Genomic DNA, 24,611 nt, shown 5'->3' on the forward strand with positions numbered 1-24,611 from the left:
TGCCAATTTATGGGAGAAAATGTCAATAAGATTAAGAGTCATTAGTGGCAAAATAGTCAAAAATGCAACTTATGCAATCCGTATACAATAAGTTGGAATATTAAACGGAACCGCTTTGATTGAATAAAACCGCACATATTTGGTTTAAAATGTATTGAAAAATAATTAATTACACACGTGACAAAAAACGTAAGTCGTATAACGTATATGTTTTATTATGAACGTATACTTGAGGCGAGAAATTACAAAGTTCGAAAATTCTTTCTCCTATATAATAGTCCTATTTCATATCAATTCGAAGTCGTCTTCGATCTCAGATTGCTGGGATTCCATCTTTTCTTGCTTAACCTCAGCCGACGCTAGTCCGAGCTGACTAATTCCGGACATGTTTTCCTGCGGTGGAGATGGCATTTCCGCTAGTGCACCGTTAACAACAATACCAGAACTGGGCACGGTGTTGCGGTGCATGGCCATTATTGGATCTTGTGGTTGTCCAGTCGGTTTTGCATCAAGAATGCCATGAGAATTGAGCAAAGTGAGCATGGCGTCGACAGGTGGAACAGTTGAACCTTGTGGACGATTCAGATAATCCTGAACCAATTGTGTTGCATTCGCCTAGTAAGCCAATAAGAGCTGATGGAATTGCACGAATGACTAGCAAACGAGTAGGCGTGCAAAGTGTACTGTAAGGAATGGCCCTATATCAAATTTGAGCCGCAAAAAATCGACTTTTGCTTTAACCTGGACCCTAAGTATTCAACCCGCTATTAACATTTAGAGCGACATTTCGAGTGAGTATTTTTGATCAACTGCAATGTGATGAAAATTTAAAACATGAAAAATTTTTTATTTGTAGGAAAATTTTTGAAATTTGTAAGAATGGCTTCATGTCGTACAACACCAAACCCGGAATCTGAATTTCACCATTTTGAGTCATTATGGAGCCTCCAGTTCGATTTTCAATTTCTCCAAGACTTTAAAATTTTTCCAGACGACGCGGAAATTCATTTGGCCTTCAAATGTTAACAAATGTGTTTCCACACATATTCTGAAAAAATTGATAAAATGCTGCAGAAATTGAAAACCGCGCTAAAGGCTCCAGAATACACCAACTAATAGTCCGGCATATGACAATAGGAGTAAAATTGCACCCCCCCCCCGCCGATCCTACGGGACTTCTTTTTTTTAAAGGGGACATCCTAAGGAACATTTTAAAGCAAACTTGCCCCAAAAAAAGTTGGCCTTACCTACAAAATGGTGGCCATTTTGATTGACAGGTCAGCCGAAATCGCAGATTTTGCGTTTCAACGTAGGACTTGCACGAAATTTTTCAAACTTTACAAAGGTAGATCGAAAGATCATGCAAAAATTCATCACCTGTCAAAATTTCAAGTGCCAAAGTGCGTTTTTCGATTTTTGGTAAATTTTTGAAAATCGAATTTAGGCCAAAAATGAGGGAAAAAATCAAAATTTTACCAAATTGACCAAGAAAGCTGAACTTAGGGACATATCCTATTTTCGACATGCCAAATCGATTGTAAACTGTTTAACCCGTTTTGAGCAGTTCTGGAGCCTCCAGCAGATTTTTGAAACTCGAAATTCCCACAAAATTCCATCAAATTGGAGTTATAAGGCTAAAATTGTGATCTGTCACCAGAAAACCAGCTTAGTGTCCAAAAATCGATATCTTTTTTATGGTGGATATTAGTAGTACTTAGGGTGCTGAATCCGACTGTGGGGGTTGAAGCGTTCGCGAACGATTCTCTTGACCCTAAATCTCAGGTCAAAAAAATAGAGCAACTACAGTAAAAATTGAAAAAGTTTTTTTTTCATTATTTTCTTGAAAGATATGTTCTGAGGAGTCGAAATGCAAATTTTTGCAACAATCGGTACACATTTGGAGGATTTGTGCCATTTTATTGAAATTTGAATGAGGCTTCAGCTGGAAAAATCAACTCTTTTCACCTTGAACAAATTTGTTAAGAAACGTGATAAATAATAATAACTTATTCTTCATTAATAATTCATACTCGGGTAGTTTTTGCAACATTTTTGGCAAAAAATTCAAAAAAAATCGGTTTTGGGAAATTTTGATTATTGGACTTGGAAACCTTGAATGTGATGATTCTGAAGAAAAAAAAATATATCGGGGTATGTTGGCACTCATGGGGGCCAAAAGTGGTGCAAGTTTCACGGACCTACAAATTTCAGATCGCCCTAATACATAGACTCAAAACTTCAAATGGCCTTTCCTGTAAAATTTACGTTTTGGACACTAGGTCGGTTTTCTCGTGACAGATCACAATTTATTCTAAAAACTAATTTCAATACGCTACGAAGTACTGCAGGTAAATTTTAAGTCGTTTTAGAGCCTCCAGCGACTTTTTAGAAAATTCCTGAAGCCTCCAGCAGATGCATGAAACTTTGAATTTTCACAAAATTTCATCAATAATGGAGATGGAACGCTGAAATTTACTCTACACTACAATTTTAACACCCTCTGAAGACGACTTCAAGTGAGTTCAAGTCATTTTAAGGCCTCCAGCGACTTTTTTGAAAATTCCTGAAGCCTCCAGCGATGCTTGAAACATTAAATTTTCACAAAATTTCATCAAATGGAGATGGAAAGCTGAAATTTACTCTACACTCCAATTTTAACACCCTCTGAAGACGACTTCAGGTGGGTTCAAGTCATTTTAGAGCCTCCAGCGATTTTTTGAAAATTACTGGAGCCTCCAGTAAATTTTTGAAACTTGAAATTTCCCCAACATTAATTCATCAAATGGAGTTGTCAAGCTGATATTTAGTTCGCAGACTACATGGTGGTTTCAAATGGTTTTGAAGCTTCCAGCTACTTTTAGGAAATTTCAATTTTCCAAAAACACGTCGCTGGAGGCTCCAAAACGACTTAAAATCCACCAACAGTCAACTTCGTAGCATGTTGAAATTAGGTTGCAGAATGAATTTCGACTGTCCATCTCAGTTTGATGAAATTTTGGGGAAATTTCAAGCTTCAAAAATCTACTGGAGGCTCCAGTAATGTTCAAAAAAGTCGCTGGAGTCCTTAAAATGACTTGAACTCACCTGAACTCGTCTTCAGAGGGTGTTGAAATTGGAGTGTAGAGTGAACTTCAACTTTCTATCTCCATTTGATGAATTTTTGTGAAAATTTAAAGTTTCAAGCATCTGCTGGAAGCTTCAGGAATTTTCAAAAAGTCGCTAGAGGATCCAAAACGACTTGAAATTCGCCTGCAGTACTTCGTAGCGTATTGCAAGTAGTTTTTAGAATAAATTTCAGCTTTACAACTCCAATTTGATGGAATTTTGTGGGAATTTCGAGTTTCAAAGATCTGCTGGAGGCTCCAGATCTGCTCAAAACGGTTTGAAACCGTTTCCAATCGATTTGGCATGTCGAAAATGGGGTATATCCTAAATTTCAGCTTTCTTGGTCAATTTGGTAAAATTTTGATTTTTTTCCTTCATTTTTGACCTAAATTGCATTTTCAAAAATTCACCAAAAATCGAAAAACGCACTTTAGCACTTGAAATTTCGACAGGTGATAAATTTTTGCATGATCTTTCGATCGACCTTTGTAAGGTTTGAAAAATTTCGTGCAAGTCCTATGTTGAAACGCGAAATCTGCAATTTCGGCTGACCTGTCAATCAAAATGGCCGCCATTTTGTAAGTAAGACCAACTTTTTTTTGGCAAGTTTGCTATAAAATGTTCCTTAGGATGTCCCCTTTAAGAAAAAAGTTGTCCCGGAGGATCGGCGGGGGTTGCAATTACTCCTATTGTCATATGCCGGACTATACTTAAGGCTAAATGGCGAGATACGATTTGATAAGTTGATATTTTCTAGTTTGGAAAATTAATTTTCAGAATTCTCACAGAAAATCAATTTTTTTTTTTTTTTAAAGCATGAATTCCTGCAAAATGCTCAATTTTGGATTCTGATAAATTCGCCAAAAAAAAACAACAAAAAATGAATAAAATTCAATCAATAGAAATTTTGGTTATGGAAATTTCAGACCGGGCTCTTTCCAAAAGTCACGGACCTGTTCCAATTCGGTAGGGGGACCCCATGAGAGTTATCTCATCAGGATGAGGTGCCCACTCGCAAGTTCGAAGGAGAGTCATTCTTTACAGACTTACAATACACCATACACCCTGCAGGGAACACTGATACTCACCCGCTGAATGGATTGCACAACGTTTTTAGTTAGTGCTGCCTCTACAGTTGTTTCCATGGAATGGCCGGTAGAGGGATAACGATTGGGCATCGTGTTCCCGGGCAACGCTACTGGACCATTTATTACGTTGCAACTATTAATTTTGCCAGCAACCATCGTCGGGCCGATCGAACCTTGAGGTGCGTTCAAATGGTTTAAATATAGCTTTTCCATATAAGCTTTCCCCTCAGCATACATTTGATTCATTAGGTTAACATTCTGATATAATGGAAAGATGGATTGCCCGTTCTTTGATGTTTGCGAAACTGAACCTCCCGCCACGAGTCCTCCTGAATTGAAACGAATTTCATTTGTTAAATTCTTAAGAGCACCGAATACTTATCAGAATAAGTACAATATTACAATGGTTACTTACCCATGTGAGATTGTTGTCCATTCATCAGATTACTCATAAAGCCAACAGGCGTCATACATCCGGGCAGTAGTCTTTGAACATTATCACCCGGAACTGGTGTTTGCGATCCGGTCGTACTCGAGCCTTGAGAACCAGCCTGAAATGAGTAATCAGAAATCAATTACACGTTTCTCGAAAATAATGTAGCATTAACTAAACGAAAATCGACCAATACCGGCGTTTTTCTCATAATTTGATTATTTTTACGCTGCTGTATCAAGCTACGAAATCGTTCAACAAACGCCGTCTGATCATTTGCAATGAAACCGAGGTACACTTTTTTATCCGCCGCATACAGCAAAATAAGCACTTTTAAATTGCCATCTGGAGAATTGGAATTGTTGAACTGTATACATCCGGCCTGAAAAAGAAAAACAATGCCATCGGATAGTGTTTCAAACGAACAAAAAATATATGTACGTATAACATCAAACAAGAATACTTACAAAGTTACCACTCATCACTTTGGTCAATGCATCTAAAGCTGGACAAGGAGACGGATGAAATACCACGGACGTAGAATTCTTCAAATAACCTCCGCCTATGTTACTTATCAATGCTTTAGGCAAAAGCTGCATGACTAATTTCGGTGGCCAATTGTCAACTTTCCTGTAAATCGAGGACCAATTTAACGGCGTAAATTTTAAAATAGGCATCTCTGAACAATTGCGTAGAATTTTATTCGAAAAAACTGCTACTCACACTTCCGGTTCGCCATCTTTCGCATTCGAAGTAACAGCGCACGGAACTGACTTGAGGGTTTCGGTGGCATCCTTAGCTTGCTTGTCGCGTTCCATTCCAATACTCCACGCCAAATGGTCTGTCGTTGGAACTCGGTCTAGAAATTTTACAAAATTTAAAAAAAATTGAAAAGTACTTGTAATACATATTAAGTAAATGTCTAATGCTTCGGAGTAATCAAGCGGATAGGTTCTAAAATTTCCATACGAGAAGTTGAACTGTTGTGATAGGTAGGTAAGTGCTTGAGGAAACAAATTTCAAGTCAGTTTTTCTGATTTTTTAAAACATTTTTGTAAAAACACTGAGGACTTCTGTTTTGCAAACTGTGAAACAAAAAGAGGAGGGATTTTTGAGCAATCAAAGCAAAAATCAATGCTTATTGTATGTTTTGGCGAAAAAAGCACTGTAATCAATTTATTAGCAATTTCGACAAAAATTTCGACCATTATTTGACTACTTCATCAAAAAACTACATTGCAATTTTTCGTTAACTCACCAAAAATTGACACTCTCTGATAATTTTGATAAAAAAAAGGGGAATTTCTTGACACTCTTGACAAAAATGGGCACTTTTTAACAATGATACCAAAAATGGACACTTCTCGACTATTTTTCCAAAAATTGACGATCTTTGAAATTTTCCTCTCAAAAATTGACACTTTAATTTATAAAAATGGAAAGAAATTTTGCGAGGAATTAAAAGATTGAGTTTTTTGAAGAATTTTTCAACCCCAAAATCGGATCATGACTTTTGAAGTTTTTTAAAAAAAATTCATGCGACCTACGAAAATGGGTTATTTTGGGAAAAATTCAAATATTACAACGAAAATGTATTTTTGCACTTCAGAAAATTTTAGAGGCCCAAAATCAGGTCATAATTTTTGGGATATTTACAAAGGGGCATGCAATCTATCAAAAAAGGTCAAAATTTCGCATAAAATCAAAATTTTCTATCAAAACTTTTTTAGATAACTTTTTGATAGTTCGAGTGACATTTGTTTCAATTACAAGCTCAAAACTTTTAAGAAATCTTTTTTTGTTTTTGTTTTTTTTTTTTTAAATCAACATTTTTGTAGTAATATTGGAATTTTTTGCGAAATTTTAACCCATTTTGAGTGGTTACACGACCACTTTCGAATTATTCTACAACTGTTCAATGTTCATTACTACTCGAACCCCTACTCTGTGACTGGAACTCACTTGTGGAGGATTCATTGCTTGCGGATTACCCATCATACCGCCCATGCCACGGTGTTGTTGACCCATCATGGGATTCGGCCCAACCATTCGTAATTGTTGTTGTTGCTGCTGCTGCTGCTGCTGCTGCTGCTGTTGTAATTGTTGTTGCTGCTGCTGCTGTTGCTGTTGTTGTTGTTGCCGTTGCTGCTGTTGTTGTTGTAGTAGTTGTTGTTGTAGTAGTTGTCGTTCAAGCTTGGCCTTGAAATTTTACGATTTTTTTTTTTTAAATTAGAAAAATGATATCAGGTAAAAACAAAAAAGAGTAAAATTACAATTGAAACCGTTCCACACTTTAAAGAAGATGGGAGGCTAAAACGAGATTGTACACTAAAAAAATCGAAATTTGAGATAATTTTCTAGAAAATCTTGGTCGAGCTAGGCTATTGCCGTCAAAATCCCAGACCACTTTCAGGGCCCTACTGAGCAGATGAAAATTTGCAAAACACGAATTTACCCGAAAATACGCGAGATTTGCAAATTTTCAGTCGCTGAGTAGAACCCCACAAGCGGTTTTGGATTTTGACGGCAATGACCTAGGTCAACGCGGAATCTCGAATACTACCTATTTGCTGAGACTGGACCATTCCACCAAAAGTGGTCCATAATGCGCCCTCTTTGAGAATTCAAATCTCCCCTCCAGCGGCACCTCCGGCATCAACATTTTTTCTGGCACAAAAATTCAAAAGTCTTTCTTTTTCGAAGCGATTATCCAAAATTCCAGCTTTTTAGCCGAAAATTGCAAAAAAAGCCTTCCTCTTGCTAAGCACATAATTGTTAAAACTTCGTATTTTGCCAAAAATTATCAAAAATTTTCGCTTCTACAAAAATGACACAAATTTCTGCTTATATGCAAAACAGCTAATTTTTTGGAGAATATGCAAAAAGCCTCATATTTTTCCAAGAATTGTCCAAGTTTCGCTTTTTTGACAGAAATTGCAAAGAAGTACTAAGTAGATATCATTTTTTGGCCTCTACGACTAATTATATAACAAAAGGTACTAATTGTTGTAATCTTCCACTCTTGCTATTGCTTTTTTTTTTACAAAGATTCTCAATTTCATTGCTCAAAAGTATTTTTTGCCAAAATTTGTTTGACATTTTTTCCAAAAATTCCAAAGTCCTTCTTTTTTTAAGTTTTGGTTTATTGCCAAATAAAGTCTTACCCTTTGTTCAAATTCTACAAGGTACTGCTTTTCATCAAAAATTCTCGCTTTTTAAAAAATGATAAAAATTTTGCTTTCGGGCAAAATGGTCTCATTTTCAAAAATTTGCTTTTTGCCGAAAACAGTCAAAAATTGTCGCATTTTTTAAAAAAATGAATAAAATTTGGAGGTTTTTCGCATACAATTCCAAAAAACTTTGCCTTTTTTTTCAAAATTGCCCAGAATTCTCGCTTTTTTGATCAAAATTGCGAAAAATAATTTTTTTTAAAATTGTAGCCTTCAAATCATATTTTGTTTACTAAAATTGTCGAAAGCTTGATTTTTCGATAACAACTAGCACTTTTCGGGTAATTTGCTAAAAAGTTAACTCTTTTCCAAAAATTCCGTAAAATTCACTTTCTCAAAAAAAAAAATGTTTAAGAATTAGTCATTTTTGGTGAAAACGGTCTAAAAATCTTTTCTTTTGCTAAAATTGTCCAAATCTTGCTTTTGGTTAAAAAATCTCCCTTTTACAAAAATGCCAAACATTTTTGCTTTTCAGCAAAATAGGTAAGTACTTAGCTAAAAATTGTCGTCTTCTTGCAGAAAATTCCTAAAAGTTTTATTCTTTCCCAAAAATTGTTCAAAAGTCCCATTTCTTTTTTTGACAGGAACTGCAAAAAAATATCATTTTTTGGCCCCTAGGTAACTATGTACCTAACTACCTATAGGTAACTAAAAGTTCTGCTTCTTGTAAGAAAAAATGACAAAAACTCGCGTTCTCGAGGGATTTCTAATTCAAAATGAAGGTTACCATTTAAATTGGTCAAAATCCCCCATTTTATTCACGTTCCACCCTAATGTAGGAAAGATACTTAAACTTATAGATAGGTACGAAAATTTCTACGAGTCGATTTGAGGGATCGAGAACCTTCAATGGTAAGCTTCAACAGGGAACTCTTGAAAAAAGGACTCCAGAAACGAAACTAAGCTTCTTTGGGGTCCAAGTCCCGGACACTGCGTCAAAAAATTGTAAGAACAGAACCATAGCTAGAAGGACTTGAATATCATTTCTCCCCTCCTAATATTTTTTTTTTCAATTTACCCACCAATACTACGCTCATTAGAAGAAAATTATCTCTTTTTTATAGGCACTTACGACAGAGTAAGTGTGGGTAGTAGGTATCTAGGTATCTAATAACGATAGACGATAGGGATCGCATACATTCTCTATTGTTTCAAATTCCAACTTACTTTTTTAACCTCAGGATTAATCTCGGATGCACAAGGACCTGGACGCACAGTAACAGTTGATCTGCGTAGCTCTTGTTTCAGTCTCAGATAATCTGACTCTGGGGTATCCCTGTCACCGTTATCTTTCAATTCGAGTTTTTCGAAGCGCTCAGAAAGAGCCGAAAGAGGAGCCAAATTTTGCGCGTGATCCTGCACTTTGGCACGAATTTCATCGAGCTGAGCCATAACCGGCTTCAGTTTCGAATCCAGCAATCGCGACATTTTTACAATCCAGTCGTCATCCACTTCCATTGCATGGCATTGTTTACTCGAGTTGCTCGACGTAGTATTTGATTTCCGTTCGTTGCAGCAGATATTTGTGATTTCCACAGTCTGGTTACACTTTCCACACAGTTTCGATGCCATTTTATTCACCATGGCCTGACTCGTAGCAAACAGGCAGCTCACGATTTGGTCACAATCTTTGCAAAGTTGCTCTGTCATTTTATCAGGAACGCTGGAAACTAAAATTGCACTAACGTAGTTTTTAAACAACACTGAGAGCGAGTGGCGCAACTGCTTAATTTACGGTCAAGATGACGTCAGCGTACGATTCCTAGCGTGGTTATCCAGTATACGTGTTGCTCTTATTGATCAGTGGCCGTCGGCTCGCTATTTGGTATTTTTGTTATCTAAAAAAAATTGATATTCAAATACTTTCGGACGAATCGACGATTTAAAAAAAACTGTGCAGTTTCACCTTCTGCGTTAAATGAGTATCCTTACCCAGTTGACCACATGCTAGCAAAAAGCTAGCGTTTTATTCGCGTTTTGATAAGTTGCTAGCAATTTACTCGCTTTTTGTGGCCAGCAATAATTGTCTCGCTAAAAGTAAGCGATTTTCTTGCAGTTTTTCGCTAGCAAATTCAATTCTAGCAATTTTCGAGCTGTTTTCCAGCGACTCTCAGCTAGCTTTTACTTCACGCCTTATGCTAGCGTATTACTGGCGGATACTTGCTCGCAATTCTATGCTAGGACAGTTCAAGCAATATTCTCGCATATCTCAGCTAGCTTTTACTTCACTTCATACATGCTCGCCTGATGCTAGCGTATCAGTGATGGATACTTGCTTGCAATTCTATGCCAAGAAAGTTCAAGCAATATTCTCGCATATCTCAGCTAGCTTTTGCCTCACTCTATACCTGCTCGCTTAATGCCAGCGTATCACTGACTAATATGTACCTGCTCACAGTTTTATGATAGGAAACTTCAGGTAATATTCTTGCATCTCTGAGCTAGCATTTACTTAGCCATCTGGCTCTAGAAAAATGTAAGCATATCTCTAGTTTCTGCATCTGGTGACTTGGCGTTTTCTTTGTAGTCAAATGATAGGAACGTGCTACCAGATCTTACGCATTTCTCACCAATAAACCTTTTTCTGCGTTATTTATTGTAGCAAAATGCGAGCAAGTATCTTTTCCATCCCTCAGGCGCATACAAAAATCATTAAAAATATTCCTGCATATGACAATAGGAGTAATTGCACCCCCCCCCGCCGATCTTCCGGGGCAACTTTTTTCTTTAAGGGGACAGCAAAATTTCATCAAATGGACATGGAAAGCTGTAATTTACTCTACACTCCAATTTTAACACCTTCTGAAGACGACTTCAGGTGGGTTCAAGTCATTTTAGAGCCTCCAGTAGGCTTTTGAAACTTGAAATTCCCACAACATTAATTTATCAATTGGAGTTGGCAAGCTGAAATTTACTTCGCAGGTTTCAAATGGTTTTGAAGCTTCCAGCTACTTTTAGGAAATTCCAATTTTCCAAAAAACGCCATACAACCTTCGAAAAGTCGCTGGAGGCTCCAAAACGACTTGAAATCCACAAGCAGTCGACTTCGTAGCGTATTAAAATTAGTTTGCAGAATAAATTTCGACTCTCCATCTCATTGTCAGTTTAATGAAATTTTGTGAAAATTTAAAGTTTCAAAAATCTGCTGGAGGCTCCAGTAATTTTCAAAAAGGTCGTTGGATGCTCTTAAAATGACATTAAATCCACCAGAAGTCGTTTTCAGAGGGTGTTAAAATTGGAGTGTAGAGTAAATTTCAGCTTTCCATCTCCATTTGGCATTTGATGAGATTCTGTGAAAATTTAAAGTTTCAAAAATCTGCTGGAGGCTTCAGGAATTTTCAAAAAGTCGCTGGAGGATCCAAAACGACTTGAAATTCACCAATAGTCAACTTCGTAGCGTATTGAAATTAGTTTTCAGAATAAATTTGAGCTTTACAACTTCAATTTGAGTTTCAAAAATCTGCTGGAGGCTCCAGAACTGCTCAAAACAAGTTAAAACCGTTTCCCATCGATTTGGCATGTCGAAAATAGGGTATATCCCAAATTTCAGGTTTCTTGGTCAATTTGGTAAAATTTTGATTTTTTCTCACATTTTGGCCAAAATTTGTTTTTTGAAAATTCACCAAAAATCGAAAAAGGTACTTTACCATTTGAAATTTTGACAGGTGATGAATTTTTGCATGATCTTTCGATCTACGTTTGTAAGGTTTGAAAAATTTCGTGCACGTCCTATGTTGAAACGCAAAATCTGCGATTTCGGCTGACCTTTCAATCAAAATGGCCGCCATTTTGTAAGTAAGGCCAATTTTTTTCAGCAAGTTTGCTTTAAAATGTTCCTTAGGATGTCCCCTTTAAGGAAAAAGTTGTCCCGGAGGATCGGCAGGGGGTGCAATTACTCCCATTGCCGTGGACTAAAATGTTGTTCAAATGTTTTTGAAATTTTTCATTTTCATGGTTTGTTTGATATACTTCATTTTCAAATTTTAAATTTTGACAATTTTTCTATTTAAAAAAAAACTTCATTTTTTATTTAATAAAGAGATTTTTCAACCTAAGCGCTAGCATAATGCTAGCGAATTGCTAGCGTCGATCTCTCTCATGGTATAGTTTGCTACTCTTAGATAAAGTGTGTCATCAAGTTGAATATAAGCTCAAGGTGGTATCTTGTTGAAAAGTAAGAAGAGTGACATCACTCTTCTTATACTATCCCAAGATGCTAGCGTTATGCTAGCTCTGAGCTGGGACAGTCGCCTAATTTTTGGAATTTCCTGGAAAACTACCACCTGCTTAAGGTAAACACCCAGAATTTTTAAAAATTAACTAATAGTAATTACTTTACTGATCAAAGTTTTTCTATGCTAGCAAAATGCTAGCTTCTTGCTAGCATAATTTGCGCTAGCAAATGGTGCCGGAATATGAGACACTTTTTGCAAAAATTGCTAGCAAATCAGTCGCGATTTAGTCGTATGTACGTAGCAGAATGCAGAGCAAAGTGCCAACAAAATGCTAGCTTTTTGCTAGCTTTGTGCCGGCTACGTGCTAGCTATTTGTGCGCAATTCTGCTACTCTAATGCGACCTAATCGCAACTGATTTGCTAGCATTTTTTTAAAAAAGTGTCTCAAATTCCGGCACCATTTACGCTAGCACAAAATTTGCTAGCATTTGGTCAACTGGGTATGTAACGAGAATTCACAAACACAACAAATTCTCTTATCAAATAAAATTACAAACAATACACACTCCGACAAAAAGTCATCGAATGAAAGTTATTATAGGAGAAAAACACTTGTCTACTCAGTTAAGTAGCGTTTTTAAAAATTGCACACGTTCAAAGTCGACGTAAGGTCTTATAGTTTTAAAATTAAAGGAACTCTCACGAAATTGCTACCAACTACGAAGTAGTTAGCTGTTAGTGTTTGTGTTATGTTTGTAAACAGCTGATAAACATTCTTTAAAGCTTTGTTTGAAGGAAGGTAGGCTTCGTAGTGATATAATATATAGAACCTAGATGTCGACAGCATGATATTTCTCTATAGAATAGGGAACAATCACTAATCCAAAACTCATTTCAGTCCATTAAAATTGAGGCGAGACACATTCTTCGATTTCTTTCTTACTAATTTATATTTTTTTAAATTGAATTGTTGGAGACTGCAGTAAATTTTAGGAGATTATTCCTCAAGAAGATAATTGATGAGAAGGATCGTTAGAAAATATTAAAACCGAAATTGCAGGCTAGGCTAAAATTTTATTTGGGCCCTCTCGAAGAAATTTTACCCAACTCTGAATTCAGAAATTGGCTGGGCCCTCCAGAACAGCTCAAGCCTGCCCCAAACAAGTTTCGGAGGCTCAAAAAGGGATGAAAATTTGACTGGATCAGATTTTGATTTTATTCAAGAGCTGAATTGGAATTTTAATTTGAAAAAAAAAAATGAAAATCAGTTCTTCATGCTTCGTCACAACCCCACATTTTTCAATTATTTGCCTGCCGAAAACGAGTCTCAGCTGTTCCTCATTTTCTTCAAGTCATGTTTTCATACATCGAAATTCAAAAATGAAGGTTGAAAGATTGCTCTTGATAACCCAGCTGAATGAGAATAGCTGTATACAACCTCTCCCCCACGTTCACTGAATTTATTTTTTACAGTTCCGTGTGTTGTTTTTTCATAGTTTTTTTGAGGGGGAGGGGGACAATTATTCAGCCTAGGGGTGCTCAGTTGGTATGATTATAGTCTGGCCCTTTTGGGGGGGGAGGCAATTCTCAAAAAATGTAGGTTCACAATTTTCTGTACCTCCTCCCCAGCTCAAACATGAAAAAAATTGATTTTTGTCTCATCTGTTTAAAAATAGTTCTCTTTTCGATCCCCAAAATTGTCGAACAAAAAATGTTCTGTATTTTGACGGAATTGCTTGTAAGATTCTGTTTTTTTTTTTTTTTTTTTTTTAGCAATTTTTGAATTTTGCTCAAGTCAAAAAGTGTTAATTTTTGGAAAGTTTGTCATGTAGGAAAAATTTCAAAAAGGGTAAATTTTTGGCAAAATAGTCGAAGATGTCCAGTTTTGGAAAAAACTGTCAAAAAGGACCAATTTATGCCAAAATTGTCAAACTGTTCGATTTTTGCCAAAATTGCCAGGCAGTGCCAATTTTTGACGAGTTGACGAAAATTTGTAATGTTTTTTCGTCAAAATTCTGATTTTATCATGCCTGCGTGAAGAGACCTCTTTTTTGTTTCAAAGTTTGTCGAACAAAAGTCCTGTTTTTTACAAAATTGCTTCAAATTTTTTTTGTCATTTTGATTTTTCCCTTAAATTTATTCATTTTTTTCAATTTTTATGGCAATTTTTCTAAAATTGACTCGACCTTGATAAAGTTGATTTTTCTTGTTAGGAAACCCATCCTAAATCATCTGAATAAAAAGGTGTCTTCAGTATATTCAATGCAATCAATACCCGTAATTGAGATGATTAAAATTTTGGAGAAATCATTTCTATATCTAGTATGTATGTAAGTAGGTAATGCGTTTTATTTATATGTATTTTTTCAATTGGTAAAAATGAAGATACTGTAAGTACAATGTACATAGGTAGCTGGATGGGATTGCTTGTGCTTAAAAACTGCTGGAAAAAGAAGCTTTGTGAAAAAAAATACGATTAGCAATCGATATTTACTAATGGTAATCTTTTGAATGAGACATGCATCATATGAGTTCGAATTTTTCACAAGTAATTGTGTACTTGAATGGATTATAATGAATATTGTACGAGACCAGGTGCATGGTTACAATTGAGTCTCGCAAAGAAGATATTCGGACGAAGGTCAGCTTTCATGCCATTAAACTGATGGTAAGAGTTACAACAACCATCAAACAAGCAGCAAATGACAAATATTCAATTATTGCGTGTATTTTCAACCATTCATTTTGGGATTTTTTCATCAGTGATTCTGGAGAAGTGTACTGGTCATCGGTTAGTGTTATGTCTTCTGGATTTTCACGCATGTTTTCTTCCAAATTTGTACCTTCCTACATTTGAAAGCATAAAAAAAGAAGAAAATGTATCATAATACGAGGGGCTATCAAAAAGTAACGCCCACTGCTTTCTGGCGGAGAGCCTAATTCAGGTGTTGAACCAACCCGGTTGGAAAAATGGAATTTTTCAGTCAGTCAGATACTTGCAATATGACTGCAGCAGTCACAACGACTATCCAACTGCCAAGATGGCAAATTCTGACAAAGATGGCACTGACTGTCAGAAATGCAGTCATACCTGACAATTTCCGACTTCATAAATGACAGACAGTCACATTTTACCAAAAAGAGGCTAATCGAGTGGTGACCGAATCAAACCAAAATCTTATGATTTGGTTGCCAAGTTGACTCTTACTCGTATATGAAGCTTCCACCTAAATGATGAATACTATTAGTCGTTACCATGATCAAGGATGGATGATATAAGCGTGATTTTCTTGCTAATCGATTTATGTGCTGAGATGCAGCTGGATATTCCCACTATTGTTAACAACACGACAAATCCGATCACTAAAGAAGCAAACATACAAATCGACACAAAACATAACATGTAGACCTATGAATAAAACTTTTAAGTATACATAATGCGATCAATCTTCACTTACAGAAATTAGACTGTGTTCCGGTGAAATGAGGAATTGAATTCATCAACATTACCAAATACATTGCAAGAAATAGCAAAGATACCATTTTCGATTTCGATGCCAGGTTAATTCTATCTCCAGGCGATATCAAGAATGATGCCAGCATTACTAAACTAACAGCTGAAAAATTTGTTAACGAATTATTCATTTTTTTAAAAATATACCTAAGCACAATAAGCTGGTCCAAACATCACCATCACTTGAAATGAAGTCTCTAGCATTTACACGAACCTATGAACGCCAAACATGATACAATCTTGGACGAGCGGCTGTTCATTTCAAAAGTTATTTCAATGTTTAATGTGGGAAAATTACGTTCCGTTTTGACATTGGTGACTGTCCATAATGATATCACTTCATCCAACTCCGGGTCGTGCTTCAAATAAGAATTACAGACGTTATAAATACGTATTATGTACAAATTATTTAGCCCTTTGAAAATTCTCTATAGGTTCCCAATGTTCCTATGTAGGGGAAACAAATTGCTTTGAAGAGTGCGATAGGGTAGTACCTACCCTATACCCACCTATAATTGAATAAATCACAAAAAGTTGAGATTCCAATGAAAAATCATTTTGGAAAATGAAAGTTTTGAAAAAGCTCAAACCCTTAATTTCCAACAAAACAAATTAATACCTACCTATCAAAAATATGTAATTCAACAACACGAGTAAAAGCATTGGTCAAAAGCACTTTCTGAAAATATTTTCAAGAAATTAATAAGAAAAAAAAATCGTAATAACGATACGTAGGTGAAAAAAAACATCTGTCAGTTTAGTTCCCAAATTGAGCAAAAATAAAAACTTGGTGAAAGAAACGCCTGAAAAAACAAAAATCCAGGCCGCTAAGGAAGGATTTTTTAACCAAGTACAAAAATCTTGTCGGAAATCGGGCCGAAATATGACACAAAATTTGGCGAAATTGCGAGCTTTATAGAGGAGGTTATCGTAATAATGAAAACATTTTCGCTTTGGAGTCCGAGATGTAACCATGGCATTTCACTTTCACCTAGTTTTTTTATTTTTGCTCAACTTGGGAACTAAACTGACAGGTGGTCTTTTTTCACCTATCGTTACTACGATTTTTTTTCTTATTAATTTCTAGAAAATATTTTCAGAAAGTGCTTTTGACCAATGTTTTTACTCGTGTTGTTGAATTATTTTTGATAGGTTAATTTGTTTTGTTGGAAATTAAGGATTTGAGCTTTTTCAAAACTTTCCTTTTCCGAAATGATTTTTTGTTGAAAGCTTAACTTTATTATGATTTAGTCAATTAGGTAGGGTACTACGTACGATATTACACTCTTCAAAACAATTTGAGAGAACCTCCAAAGCTAGTGCTGGAAATATAAAATACATAAATAGGTGGGTGTGATGGGTGCACAAAGTAAATATAAACCTACTTCTTGGAACACGAAAGGATCCGTGACATTTACGTTGGTTGTGAAATTCAGATTACACTTGTGAGAATCCCATGGCCAACTATTGGAGCTGGGGTGGCATTTTGTGTGGACATACATCGACGTGCTCCACCTCATTAGGCCACTCCACTGAATCTCTACCAAGTGACCTCCACCGAAAATGTTTTTGCTGATGTAGTAATTATTTCGAAACACATGACTGAAAGTTTTTGCCACGTCATAGTTTAAGCTTCTTGATACGTAATAATTGAAGAGCTCTATTCCAAAGTGGGTTAAGTCATTTTGAAAAAAAACACGTTTTACGGAGATTTTTGCTTCAAAAAAGGGTCATGTCATCGATTTTTCAAAATAAATTTTTCTACAAGCAATTGTTCAATGTCCAAAGAAAGGAAAGGTGCACCGACATTTTGAAACAGAACAAATTTTAGCATCAAAAATTGTCAACGCATTTTTTGGGGGAAAAAATGACTTAACCCACTTTGGAATGGAGCTCTTCAATTATTGAATAGGTAATCTGTTTTTCCAAAAAAGAATTGTTCATCACTTGTTTAAAATTAAACTCGGCTTCCACACTGAATCCGGTGACACATCTAAATAAAGCTGCCCGCCCTCCGAATCTTGTATGGTGCCATCGCACTTGTTTATTATACCATCTCTGTCAAAGGCAAAGAGAGAAGGATACAATTGGTGTTTACGCGTTTGACATGACGCCGTAAAGTTTAATTTATAAGAAATGTACTCGCCATTGAAATCTTCCCAATCAACAAAAACATTCCGCTTTCTATATTCTGATAAAATGGATCACATGAATAGACTTTTCATCAGCACTTACTCGCAAATATGTGGTTAAAAATATCTACGAGTACATAACTTACAAAATCGATGTATGAGATACGTAAAGTTACTGAAGGAATATCACTATTCATACGAGGTGACTGCACTTCAGATGGAGGTAAAAGCAAATCGAAGTTTGAAAACAAATAACAATGGATTTCATCTTCATAGCTACCTGTTGAAAGATTTCAAATACATTATGTACAAAATAAAACGAGACTTCGGATTGAAACTCTCAAATTTTTAATTTTTAGGATTTATTTTTGTTTTAATCATATCCTATTTAGGTAGTTTTTTTTTAGATCTAGCTCCAAAAAATTATGTAGGTAGGTTAGGTAAAGAGTATCAATACATACTTGGATATGAGATACATCGTGTGGATTTATAAGGACCCATGTTTCTGAATAATTCCACCTCGATCAATGTCAAATTATTGGAGGATGTGTGGTTTCCATCTACTGATGTTATCTTTCGAGTTTTATTCACCATCCATGGTGATTCAATGTTTGAATTTACCCACTATGAAGTAAGTTATAGGTACTCATTAAAATTGAGATTAATGTGGAAATGGAATTTTACAAGTTGTTCATGTAGGTCTAGGTATATAGATCCTTACAGTCGTATTTTTCAAAAACAGCATAGAGGTAGATTCGTTCGTATTTGTAGAATGAACGGTGAATAAAAATTTTGGTGAGCTGGTTTCAAAATACAGCAGACACGTTTGGTTGATCCACGGCCTGCTTGTAATTAAGATCTGGCAACCAGCTTGAATGCTGATGTATCTTGTCCAAAATACGACTGTTCCATTATGCCAAACTGTTGTAATGTAATCCTCTAAGTCTGAACCGAGTAAAGATTTATTATTCCGAAATGCGTTGCTGCAATGAGATTTATAATGTGATGCATATGAGAAAAAAAGGGCATGCTGGAATGAAATAGGAAATACGAGAGTGAGTATATTTACTTGATCAATATGAAATCCGGTTTCCATATTTGATGAAAATAATTCCCAACATCTAAAGAATATGTATCATTATATTCACTCGGTTCCCAGGATAGTTGGTCATCTTCCCAGATCTAGGTACATTATAAATTTCAGAAATACGAGTATCCTCGCGTCTCATGAATATTAAATCAAATACAGAACACCTACTTTCAGGTTACTAAATTTTTAGCCTGATCTTCCTTAAAACAAAGGAAAAATAAGGCTTTGGAACCCCACGAGTCGGTTTCCATCAATATTATTTCGTACTTACGTCCGATACATATTATTTTTTTTGTATAGAGTAGAAGGAGGAAGAGAAATTGAAGAATTAAGGATGTTTTAATTCGCGAAACTTGAAATTTGATTGTGGGAAACATATGGGGGGAAAGGAAGGGGGATGAAGAATTACTTTTTCACAACATGAATTTTGCAGATTTGGTTCTTGCTCCTTCGATTTTCAGATTGAAAACGTTATTTTGAAAAATTAAGTAGGTACCTATTCAGAGCAGATTACTAGGTATGTACAGGTTACTTCTACAAAGTAGGCTACATCAAGTTTGAGACGATGGAATGGATTTTTTGCGCATGTACACAATTTAGATTCCTCCACTCTCACCACAATTTAATTTACTATAGGAGTATGTCTATGTTGAAATACTAACTGCGTTCGCATCACCGATTAGCTGGAATATCCCTGAAGCATCCTGTAAAATTTATTTTCTTTTGTACTCGTAGCAAAGGCACACTTATATCTACTCGTACCTACATGTGCATTGTGCACTCTACATAGGTAATAGAATTTTGAAAGACGGATTTAAAAACTTACTATATCAGCGTAAAACGTTCTCAAGTCAAGTTTTTGAAGGTAGTCTTGAGAAATTTTAGATGAATTGTAATTTGAAAATAGTCGACTTCTGAGTTTTTCTGAAAAGCTACCTGTTGAAATAAATATTTTGAAAGATGTATAAATAGCATTATCTTTCATAATTCAACTTTTCCCAATTAGGTATGATTTGAAGTTTTGGAGGGCATCTATGCTGACATAGTAACATCTACGAGTATTGAAATGTACATAGGTACAAAATTACCATTCTCTTACCTGTATCAGGTTCACAGTGGTATCTTTTTGTGCAAGTCAAGCCTACCAAAATTTGAAAAACCACAAATTTTATCGACGTTTGGTCAAAAATCATTTTCACACTTTTGATGCACTCGTATGCGAAAACGAAATCATTATTTTTATAAAGTTTGACACGAGACGAGTTGTACGTATCATTGGATTATCAGGAACTACGGATATGAAGATAACTATAGAATGGCGAAAACCGAAATTCTTCAATTTCGGGGTCAGCGGATGCATATTAGAATGATACACCCCAACCCACGTATTATCTCCAAATATTTTATTAACATGCTGGATGGTTCGTATAAGATATGAGATAGATACCTAACCTACTTATGTATTCAACCCATCGTATTCTACACATCGAAACAAATAGTATACCACACGTAATGCGTCAAAAAAAATTGTTAGATAGGTATTTTTTGAATAATTTTTGAAATTTTTCAAATGGTTTTTTTGATTTTTTTTTTAAATATAAATTTATAAAACATTGCCAAAAAAAAACTATTGCATCATGTACTGTAATTTCCAAAAAATTTGAAATCTTCAATTTTTATCCTACTCATTTTCATCAGATGTGATTATTTTCCAATTTTGAAAAATCTACCCACCACAAGCATATGAAAAAAAAAAATTCAAATTTTGCTGAAATTGCAATATGATATCTTTCGAGTAGACAGGTTTTCAACTTTCCCAACCTGGACCATATTTGGCCCCTTTCCAGAGTCAAAAAAGGTAATTTGGGCTATTATAGCAATTTTACGTGTTTTTTGACCTTATTTTTAAGACACCAGGAGAATTAGCTCAAAAATGGTGGTCATATGGAATTTTGAGGTAACAAGCTGAAAATCGGTATACAGGTCTCTTTTGATGTCCTTAGTAAGGATCTGAGGTGTCCGGGTGCATCCAGTATGAGCGTCCCCTTTTATTGTGGATCTTAGCCCCCCAATTTCGGGTTTGGAAAATTATTTCCTCAAATATTGCCCGGAACTCAAAAATAGTTTAGTAATAAAAGAATCTGCATCAAATTTCCTTTCAAATGACCTATCGAACATTTTCGTAACCTCAAGGGGGGTGGACCTACAGGCATCCAAATAACGTGTTGTCTTGAAAAATGATATAAATTCGAAGGGGAGCGAATTTTAAACCACTTTTCGAGTCCTAAGTAAGTATGAAAATCATGTTACACCCTTTCCGGTGACTTTCTGGGTAACCAAGACCTCCCCGCCCCCTCTCCCCATCACACTGAACTGATGCCTACGTCGAATGCGGATGTTTGTGGAAGGGGTAACAAATATTGAGATTTCTGAAATCATCTATTGTAGTGTGCATGATGATTTTTCACCCGAACGTCTATGTAGTTCTGTTTTTCCAAAAATATCGAAAAAGTCTTGTTTTTCGCAAAAACATCTAAAACTCTTGTTTTTTTCTTCCTTTTTTTTTGAAATTGTTTTCAAAATTGCCATTATAAAAATCGCCATAAAATAAAATTTTTTGCCAAAATTGAAAATTGGCAAAAACAGGTGTATTTTTTTGCGGACATTTTCAAAAAAATCTACTCTTTTGTCATAATAATGAGTAAAGTGCTACTTTTTTCCATTTTTTCCCCCATAAAACTTCAATGGTATTTCTTCGTTAAGTACATATTATTTCATTCATCATTTCCAGCTCCAGTCCAGTTCTCTGTGAGAAATATAAAAATCTTCACTGGTTTTAATCTGAAGAGGTGATGGGAAGAGAAGAGTGGCGTGATTCTAGAGTAGATTATACGTGCTGATGAGGTTGAGGTTCGATTTAAGACTTGTTGGGATGCGATAATTGGCTACTTTGCGATATGGTGATTTGATATTGAGATAAGCGTTCTTCAATGAATTTTATTGGAATCGCAATTATCTACAGTGTGAATAGATATAGGTCTGATGTATTGATAATTCCAATTCGTCTGCGATGACTTCTTCACTCAAATTACGTTTAGTACTTAAATGTTCGTTTCATAGTTAAGTAACTTGAGTACTTAATCGTCACCACACATTTGTTTTCGCGAAAAAATAGTGTGTTCAGTGTTGAATTATCCCTTATAATAATTATAATAGGTACAATCGCAAATATGTAGTCGAATACCTCAAGTCGTGCATTTTTTGTTTTTATCTGAAATAATCGAAATGCTTTGTCTGAAGAGATTGATTCTGATTTGATCTGCTGGTGAGTCAAAGTGGTGGAATGTGAAAGTTTTCAATTTCTTTCTAGTCCCCAATTAATGCGTTCTTTCCAATAATTAATAATTTGTAGCAATACTGGCGGGAAACGGCGAAAAACTGACGGATAAAATTCACGAATGATGAGTTAGAAGAATTGCAAAAATTGCCTACAGACCTTCAAGAAAAGTTAGAAAACATTGTACAAAAAAATGATAATCTTGAACGAGAAAATGATAATCTTGAACAAGAAAATAAATTCTACAAATATTATTTAGGTAAGTTGATAAATTATGTGTAAACAATCAATTTCGAATTAAAGGATACACGGTGAATACTTCATTGCATTGAATACGTTTAATTTTCTCAGGTTAATGAGTAAGTGTAGTCAATTCATTATTCTATTTTAGTCGATATCAATGCTCAACCCCCCCCCCCCCGAATCCGAAGAAAACTATTCGAAGAGATCCGATTACGTAGGAAAAGTAAGCTTTGAAGAATATATCCGGTTCACCAAGATGACGGCGTGGCATTCAAAGGACCTCATATGTTCCTGCTTCGAGGATTTACACCGACAGAGGAAAGTCGGGGAAAACGTGGCCACGTTGCCACTTCTGGGTATCCAAGCACTTCTCATTCGTAAAAGATTTAACGTTGACAAAGACGTGCTATCTGTATCACCAGCTTACCATCAGTTTGATAGCCGAAAAGTCCTTATGAATAATGCAGGATTTGTCGGGAGGTTAAATCCAACCTTATGTCGATTTATTAAACAACTCCCAATGTCCCAATCTTAGAATTAAAATTATGTGCTTCGAAAGTAGGGTTTTAAGAGATCGCATGTACAATTTGGTGTATGCAAGTTGATTCTACGGTTTGAATCAACTTGCATGTACCAAATTGTATATGCGATTTCTTGAAACCCAACTTTCGAAGCACATGGTTTTACGTAAAAAAAAAAGGAATTCTCCGAAAATTTTGATCCCTCGACTATAAATCAAGTGGTGCTGGTAGCCACATAAAGTTGAAAAAAATTTGAAGTGTACCTAACTTGAGTAAGATTTTAAATCACGTTTACCCGGTATGTTTGAAAAATTCCTTCTGGCGGATGCTTGTATAAAATTTCATCATAACTTATCTGAATCTGTTCTTTGTAAATTGATTCGACTTCTATGTATGTAATTTTCATGAAATTAAATTTAATTTTATCATACTCGACGTTAAATTTTGTTCTTGGGTAACCAAATACGTAGGTTATAATTATTTATTTTCAAATTAACCCGATGGTGAGGTTCGATTTATGATTCGTTGGGTTGCGATAATTGGCTATAGCAATATAGTGATATTGAGATAAGCGTTCTTCGACGAAATAGTGTTTAGTATTTGGGTTAAATTATCCCCTGTAATCATATGTACAATCGGAAATAATCGAATACCTATCTCAAGTGTTGGTAAATTTTTTGTTTTATATATGTAGATATTAAAAAATTCGAAATGCTCTTTTTGAGGAGCGCGATTCTTGTACTTATTCTGATTTGTTTTGCTGGTGAGTAATAGTGACGGAATGCGGGAGTTTTCAAATTTGAAGTTTTTATTTTCTTTCATAATATTAATACACTTTCCTTTCAATGATTAATCGTAGTATTGCTGGAAGGAAACTGCGAAGACGTGTCGGATTTCACTTATGATCAAGTAGAAAATTTGCCATCACATTTGAGAGAAAAGTTGAAGAAAATTGAGCAAGAAAGAGATGAACTTGAACGAGCAAGAGATGCCCTCATGACGAGAAAATAATGACCTAACAGTTAACACAGTATTTATCTATATAGGTGATCATGTGTAAACAATCAATTTTGAATTTATGAAGATACACGGTGGGGTACTTCATAATATTCAAATACATTCTAATCTTCTCAGGGTAATTAAACATACATATATCGTAATTTTAGAGTCAGATCCAGAATTATCAAATCCATTGTTTATTGATGGTGGATATTTACTGCATCGAGTGTCTTGGCATAAGAATGCAACATACGCATCTGATATCAAAGGATTTTGAATGCATTGAGGATGACAGCGATAATTTCAATCTTTGAGTAATGTGACTTCTCTAAGTACTTGCATAGGTAGGTACCGGTTTCTATCTATACACCTGTACCTTTTCAATATTTTCATATTTTATAATTAAATATAAATATCCGAGTATTTATTCAAATTGTACGTCCACTCCCCCTCCACTCCCAGGGGTGCGATAGCGGTCCTGTTCGTTTGGTAGAAAATTCTTCGTTATTCAAAGTGGCAGAGAAGGAATTTTTTAAAAGTGCTATTGAAGGTGAAAAATGGTAAAAAATTAATTGAGGGGGTCAGGGGTCCACATGTGGCGGAGCAGTCGGATATTATGCTGTATAAAGTGTTTGGGATGGCTGCACACTACAATAGATGATTTCAGAAATCTCAATATTTGTTACCCCTTCCACAAACATCCGCATTCGACGTAGGCATCAGTTCAGTGTGAGGGGGAGAGGG

The 24,611-nt window shown here is 35.5% G+C and overlaps 2 protein-coding genes and 4 long non-coding RNA genes across 10 annotated transcripts; 1 reads left to right on the plus strand and 5 right to left on the minus strand.

Annotated features, from left to right (window-relative positions):
• Positions 1-138: 138 nt before the first annotated feature.
• On the minus strand, positions 139-6,724 carry LOC135843688 (mediator of RNA polymerase II transcription subunit 25-like). Of its 2 annotated transcripts, none has more exons than XM_065361650.1 (7): positions 6,589-6,724; positions 5,350-5,485; positions 5,094-5,256; positions 4,823-5,008; positions 4,609-4,744; positions 4,194-4,522; positions 139-615 (listed from the first exon to the last, which is right to left on the minus strand). In XM_065361650.1, exons 2-7 carry the CDS (start codon positions 5,442-5,444, stop codon positions 286-288), a joined length of 1,239 nt encoding a protein of 412 aa, XP_065217722.1. In that variant the 5' UTR covers positions 5,445-5,485; positions 6,589-6,724; the 3' UTR covers positions 139-285. The 2 variants fall into 2 exon arrangements, with proteins under 2 accessions (XP_065217722.1, XP_065217724.1); XM_065361652.1 differs by lacking the exon at positions 6,589-6,724 and adding an exon at positions 5,596-5,681.
• LOC135845241 (alpha-protein kinase 1-like) lies at positions 6,532-9,506 on the minus strand. The gene is made up of 2 exons (XM_065363706.1): positions 9,024-9,506; positions 6,532-6,825 (listed from the first exon to the last, which is right to left on the minus strand). The coding sequence occupies exons 1-2, from the start codon at positions 9,504-9,506 to the stop codon at positions 6,532-6,534; spliced, it is 777 nt and encodes a 258-aa protein (XP_065219778.1).
• Positions 9,507-14,387: 4,881 nt separating this feature from the next.
• Positions 14,388-15,640, minus strand: LOC135844846 (uncharacterized). The gene is made up of 3 exons (XR_010558650.1): positions 15,490-15,640; positions 15,287-15,394; positions 14,388-14,878 (listed from the first exon to the last, which is right to left on the minus strand). It is a non-coding gene; the product is annotated as an uncharacterized LOC135844846 (long non-coding RNA).
• A 116-nt stretch (positions 15,641-15,756) lies between these two features.
• Positions 15,757-17,604, minus strand: LOC135844847 (uncharacterized). The gene is made up of 3 exons (XR_010558651.1): positions 17,493-17,604; positions 16,931-17,147; positions 15,757-15,904 (listed from the first exon to the last, which is right to left on the minus strand). It is a non-coding gene; the product is annotated as an uncharacterized LOC135844847 (long non-coding RNA).
• Positions 17,605-18,153: 549 nt separating this feature from the next.
• LOC135845607 (uncharacterized) lies at positions 18,154-19,406 on the minus strand. The gene is made up of 3 exons (XR_010558782.1): positions 18,747-19,406; positions 18,399-18,660; positions 18,154-18,301 (listed from the first exon to the last, which is right to left on the minus strand). It is a non-coding gene; the product is annotated as an uncharacterized LOC135845607 (long non-coding RNA).
• A 2,369-nt stretch (positions 19,407-21,775) lies between these two features.
• LOC135844228 (uncharacterized) lies at positions 21,776-24,288 on the plus strand. 4 transcript variants are annotated; one of them, XR_010558479.1, is made up of 5 exons: positions 21,776-22,092; positions 22,180-22,363; positions 22,456-23,631; positions 23,728-23,959; positions 24,035-24,288. It is a non-coding gene; the product is annotated as an uncharacterized LOC135844228 (long non-coding RNA). The 4 variants fall into 4 exon arrangements; XR_010558480.1 differs by having other exon boundaries at positions 23,728-23,914; XR_010558478.1 differs by having other exon boundaries at positions 23,728-24,288.
• Positions 24,289-24,611: the final 323 nt, after the last annotated feature.

Source organism: Planococcus citri, chromosome 4, assembly GCF_950023065.1.
Source record: "Planococcus citri chromosome 4, ihPlaCitr1.1, whole genome shotgun sequence".
Classification (NCBI taxonomy): domain Eukaryota; kingdom Metazoa; phylum Arthropoda; class Insecta; order Hemiptera; family Pseudococcidae; genus Planococcus; species Planococcus citri.

Bases quoted from the DNA above. Each gene is read 5' to 3' on its own strand.
- LOC135845241 (XM_065363706.1), bottom strand. From the start codon at position 9,506: ATGACAGAGCAACTTTGCAAAGATTGTGACCAAATCGTGAGCTGCCTG. The intron at 6,826-9,023 runs GTAAGTTGGAAT...TAAAATTTCAAG, and splicing joins TTAATCCTGAGGTTAAAAAA to GCCAAGCTTGAACGACAACT.
- LOC135843688 (XM_065361650.1), bottom strand. From the start codon at position 5,444: ATGGAACGCGACAAGCAAGCTAAGGATGCCACCGAAACCCTCAAGTCA. The intron at 5,257-5,349 runs GTGAGTAGCAGT...CTCGATTTACAG, and splicing joins AAAGATGGCGAACCGGAAGT to GAAAGTTGACAATTGGCCAC. The intron at 5,009-5,093 runs GTAAGTATTCTT...TTTCTTTTTCAG, and splicing joins AAGTGATGAGTGGTAACTTT to GCCGGATGTATACAGTTCAA.